The 5581-nt window shown below is 50.8% G+C and overlaps 1 protein-coding gene across 1 annotated transcript in view; it reads right to left on the bottom strand.

Annotated features, from left to right (window-relative positions):
• The window catches only part of PAPPA2 (pappalysin 2), a 226659-nt gene that overhangs the window by 59229 nt on the left and 161849 nt on the right, over positions 1-5581 (bottom strand). Inside the window, exons 13-14 of the mRNA XM_011361283.2 lie at positions 3275-3452; positions 1891-2104 (exon numbers count right to left, since the gene is read on the bottom strand). Coding sequence (XP_011359585.1) covers positions 1891-2104; positions 3275-3452 — 392 coding nt within the window. The remainder of the gene's footprint in view (positions 1-1890; positions 2105-3274; positions 3453-5581) is intronic.

Here is a 5581-nt window from a genome sequence, read left to right on the forward strand (position 1 = left end):
ACTGATGTTTTGATGCAAGTTTCCAGGTTTCTCAACCAGAAAAGTTCTGCCGCTGAATGGGCCTTGTGTGCCCCTGCCCGGGGTGGAGATGCAGGGCACGGCGGAGAGCCCACAGTTCCAGGGGGAGGGCGGGTCTCGCTGGGCCGAGGAAGCTGGAAATAATCCCTTCGCCCCTAACCCTTCCTGCTCCTGAGACTTTTCTCTCCCCCTCAGTGATTCTTCACCGCGCGGCTTCGCAGACACCTGAGATGGGTACAGGTGGGTGAACAGGGAGGCAAGAAGACAGAGGGGAAAAGCAGCCTTCGGGCTGGCTGAAATACCATTCTCACTTAAACAGGACCAGCGCCCTCGCCGCCTGTCCACGAGTGATATGCAAATTGATCTAGCGCCTATGCAAATCACATGCAAATGTGCTTCTGGTTGTCAAAACACTGTCGACTGTACCTGCTGAAGTCCACTGAACCAGGGTGCTGCCTCCTATGAATTTTTCATCAGTGCCATTCATGTTGAGATCAGCGTGACTCTCCCTTGGGCCGGGAGGGTGAGGAGGGGGCTGGCCTCTCCTCTCCTCTCGCATGTGCGTCTGGGCCTTTTCTGGAGTGGGAGGCCCTGGGTGAAGCCAGACTCAACCCGACCCATGTTACAATGGCAGGGTATCGACTGGAGAAGGGCACGTGTGTGAGCCGGAGAGTAAGTCTTCAGATTTCCTTCTGCTCCCTTAGAGAATTCTAGCTTACAAGTGAGGCTTGTATCCTCTGGCATTAGTGGTAAATCTATGTGTGGGATTTTGTTAGTTTAAAAAATATGTATCTAAAAAAAGATACCTACTGTGGTCAGACTTTTAATCGGTCTTGGGTAGGAAATGAATTTGATCTTCTCTTGTTCTGACATAATTTATGGTAGGGAAGGAATAGCTACTATTTACTGAGTACAAAGAGTTTCTTTTCCTGAAAGCTTTTTGTTTGTTCAGAAAAAGATTCTTTTTCTGAGACTGTTTATCGAGCCCCTGGTACAAGGCAGGCACTAGGCCGGTTTCGTGATAGCTCGTTCACTCCTCAACCCAGCACTGATGTAGGCACTGGGCTCACCCCACGAAGGAGACCGAGACCCAGAGCGTTAAGTAACCTGCTTCAGGTCACTCCAGCATACTGTCCTCAGAGCCCGTCCCCTGAAACACACGTAAAGCTTTCATGCTTTCTGGCCCACCGTGCCTGCAGAAGGAAGGCGCCCCCGACTTCCAGGTCCAGGAGTGTGCACACAAAGGCCCAAGAAGAAGAAAGCAGAAACTATAACGACAATACCAACGGCTAATACATAATGAGTTTTGTGCTTTAACAATAAATTTACTGAATCTTATGGTTGACACATGTGAATTTCTTTAGTCCCCACATCAGCCTATCAGGCAGATATTATTACTTTTATCCTCATTTTACAGATGAGGAAGACTGAGGCAGCATCACACAACTAATAAGTGTCTGAACAATCGTTAAGTCCCCAACTGTCCTGAGGAGGACGTCCCCGCACACAGCTGGAGGCGGGTGACACGCATAACACTTGGAAAGCTCCTGCCGCTTACCTTAAAAGAAAATGATAATTAGGGCGGTGATTCCTTTAAAAAGCACCTAGGGGAGACTGTGGGATCTCCCACAGGAAAGAGTATCTTTACCGCAAGCACAGTAGGTCAACCTGCCTGTCATGACTAGGGAATACACCCGTGCAGGTGAAAAGAGATTGTACAGAAAATCAAACACGCACAACAAGCAGCGGACGACCGAGAAGGTCTTAAAATTATTCTCAAAACAATGATCTAGGATTTACGAAGAGGGAACAGGAGCAAGTAAGTGTACGAGTGTAGAGAGAACCTCCAAGACCAGGGACAGGTCAACTCACTTCCTGAGTTTTCTCTCCGTACTTTCCAGCACGTAGTAGCCAGGTTTGCATTCGTATCTGCAGACGGAGCCCACGTCGTGGTGGCCATGGAGGCAGTGTGGCAGGAGCAAGTTGGCATTCGGGATCACGGGGGGCGCGTCGCACTCCAACTTGCAGTAGGCTTCGGGGAGTGACCAGAGCCCATCTTCCAGGCAGGTCAGCCACGGGCTCAGTCCTGACTCCAGGAAAGAGAAGCACAGGAGGCTCAGAACAAGGACCACGAATGTAAGAAGAGCGAAAAGAGCCCAAACCTGTCACCACATCGGCATTCTTAGAAAAAGCATTATTCTCTGTTCAGCAACTTCTCTAAAATCTCAGACCAAACGTTTACCTTATACTTTTTGCCACAGAACCTCCGATGTGACCTATTATACAGAATGGAGGTCGGATAACTATTTCTTGACTTCGATGAAGGAAGGGCTAATGACTACAAATGACAGAAATATAGCAGTGACAGCGTCACGGGAAGCTGTATAATAATAACAGATTGCCCTTTTACAGTGCTTATTATATGGCAGGCACTGTTCTTAGCATTTGACACATATTAACTCATGTAAACTTTAAACAACCCTATAAAATAGACACCATTACCTCCCCTACTTTGCAGCTGAGGACGCTGGGTTTAGGTAACTTGCTCGAACTAATAAGAGGTAAAGACTGAACTCGGGCAGTCTGGCCGCGGAGCTCTGGGCTGAAACGCTCCACCTCAGGCCTAGTACAATTCGCGGTTTCTCTACATTGCAATCCATGGACTTGCCCCAGTCACGTCCTCAGCCCACCCCAGACCTTCTAAATCCCAACCCGTCTGCATGGGGCTCAGGAAGCTGCATTCGGAAGGAGCCATCATTAGGCCACCAGCATCTGGGAAGAGGTAACGGCAGGGTGGCGGGCCAGTCAGAGCAGGTGCCTCCCTGTCGTCTTTGTGCATAAGCAGGACGGCCAGGAACAAATCTTACAACTGTCCCCTCATCAGAATATAGAACTAGAAGCACCCAACTCATAGGATGGCTGTAAACGGTCATTTAAAACGTGCATGACAACGTGTGTCTTTATTATTATTAACAGGAAACTGTTAGTTGGCTTCACTCCGGAGGACACATGATCGAGTAAAAACTGAGAAAAGCCTTAGTCTCTTTCGTTGACGACATTCTGAGCAGAGCATCCTTCCAGGTAGTCGGGACAAAGAATAACGTTGCCCTTCGAGACTCTGCTGGTGTCATCGGAAGAGGGTGGTACAGAAAGGCAAAGAGGAAGAGTACCGGGGTAAAGGAAAGGTCCCCAAAGTACCCCCGAAGAGGGAGGGACTGAAGGGAACTGCATACGGGTCCGGCTGGCTACACAGTACCTTGAAGCTTGGCTGGTGGGACACAGGAGATTGCGCAGCGTTTCAGGAAGTTTGTCCCCTCTGAGCAGGAGAAGGTCGCATGGTTCACCAAGGACGGGTCGGGGACACCACAGTCAAGGGCCATGCAGCTCACTGCCCGGTCCCAGTGCCCAGAGGAGCATGTGAGTAGAATTTCCTTCTATAAACAGAAAATTTTCCTCTGTCAAGGTCACATAAAAAGGCTTATCAAAATACTTTCCTGCTGGTTATTTGTGCAAACGCTCAAGACAGGTAAAAATGATTTTGCCTTTCTCCCTCCCTACGCCTTACTGTCTTGATGTACAGTCTCAGGATGCCCAGGTATGGTGCCGATGGCAGCGCCGTCCCTGCGGGAGGGTCAGGTGGAGATGCCCCTCCAGGCCGGCTCTGGGCTGCCCTCCACGTGCTCCCGCACATTGGCTGGCCACCCCTCCCCACCCTGCTCTGGGCCCAAGGACTCCAGCCTCTGCGGATTTTGCGCCCCTGACTTGTGCTTGGGCTCAGCACCCAGGACGAGCGGGACATTGAAGAGGGAGTGAGGAAAGAGGTCAGGCGCGCATTCTCTCTGCTCCCTCGCTCCGGGCTTGCCTCGACTGAAGCCCTCCCTCGGCGGCCCTTCCACTCTGCCCCTGCGCTCTCCTCCTATGGGCTCTCTGGCTGCTCCCCACAGTCGACTTTCCTGGCCCAGGGCTGAGAGCAGAGCCCCTGCCCCTTGGGGTCCTGCGCCATCTCCGTGTAATTTCCCTATATCCTGCCACCACCTTCCTAAGTAGTCCCTTTACTAAATTCTCTCAAATTGCCCACTTTTGAGCATGTCATCTGTTTCTTGCTGGGACTCTTTCTGATAAGCCAGCTGATAAAGGCACTGATCAGAATCACCTCCACTGAGAAGAGTACCTAAGAAGAGCTGCAAATTAATGCTTACGAGGCATCTTTCAAACCCTGTGGCTGAGTCTGAGAGATCGCAGTCGTTTCCCGGGGCCTAGCATTCTGTAGGGCAGCTAGGGTTCATCGCCACTAAGCAAATGAAGCAGACATTAAGCACCTAGAAGATTCAGGTTCTGTATTAGGTTTGGATAAACGGGACGCCCTTAAGGAGCTAATCAGCTACCAGCAGAGCCAAACGCAGGTTGAAACCGTGGTTCAGAAAACGCCTGAAGGAGGAAGAATAGAAAGAAGGAGAAAGAGAGACATGAAGGGAGAAAGGGAAGTCCAGAGGCAAAATGCAAGAGATAGGCTTTCCCGTCCTCCCGCGGCCACGATGGTCTGAGAGAATACGAAGAATGTAAGTGATAAAGCGCGAGAACTAGGAAATGGGGACCGAAAAGGAAGAAAATACAAGTACGTGCAAAATACAGAGTGGGGAGGGGCGGGGGTGGTGACAATTCTGTGGCTCAGCCACCCCACCCCCCACCCCCCCGGAGACCACGGCGACCAGAGCCAGAGGTGAAGCGACTAGCAACAGCACCTGTCACCCGACGCCCACTCCTGGCCGCGACGCCTCCTCGCTCTCCGATGTTTCCGTGCTGCCTGCCAGGGGATCCCATGCAAAGCCAGACACATTTTTCCGTTTAGTTTCCGTTCTCGTGTCGACACAAAGCAAACATCCCCACTGTCTTGTGATCGCGAGCCGGGGCTGTATCATTTCCTTCGTGGGGCCAGCCTCAGGTGCCAGGCGCGGTCCCTGGAGAGCTGAGTCCACCACATGGCTGGGAAGGGCGCGCGCCCACCTACCTCCCGCCGGCCCAGACACTGCCCTTACACACTCTCACGGTCTGGAGCGTGGATCGCACCCCGGCGATCGCAGAAAGAACGGCTCTCAAACTCGGTCTATATTCCTGGTTTTCCTCCCGGCTTCATTAAACACTGTCCGTTTTGTCTTGAATTCGCTCCTGATTTTAATGCACTGCAAACACTGTCCTTTCTTCTCTCCTCTTCTTTACCGATCACACAAATGTATTTGGTCCCTACATTTTTTTCGGGTACTTTTTCTTTCATCTTTTTCCTACCTCTTTTCTAGTGCAAGTTAAGCTGGGTTAAGCACAGGTAGGTGACGAGAGCATTGACTTTCGACCGAAGCATCATAGACCAAGGATGCCTCAAGCTATATTAAAACTGTTCGTCTCTACGCAGGATCTAAACCATTGGAAGCCAAAGACTATCTTTAAATTCTGATTATCTCTCATCCACTGAAATTGTCCCATGGACCCACAACCCGCCATGCAGTCAACTGGTACAAAATGAAAAAAAAATGTTTTCGATCTTCCAAACCTTTGATACCCAACTAGC

Source organism: Pteropus vampyrus, unplaced genomic scaffold (genome assembly GCF_000151845.1).
Source record: "Pteropus vampyrus isolate Shadow unplaced genomic scaffold, Pvam_2.0 Scaffold65, whole genome shotgun sequence".
NCBI classification, from domain to species: Eukaryota; Metazoa; Chordata; class Mammalia; order Chiroptera; family Pteropodidae; genus Pteropus; species Pteropus vampyrus.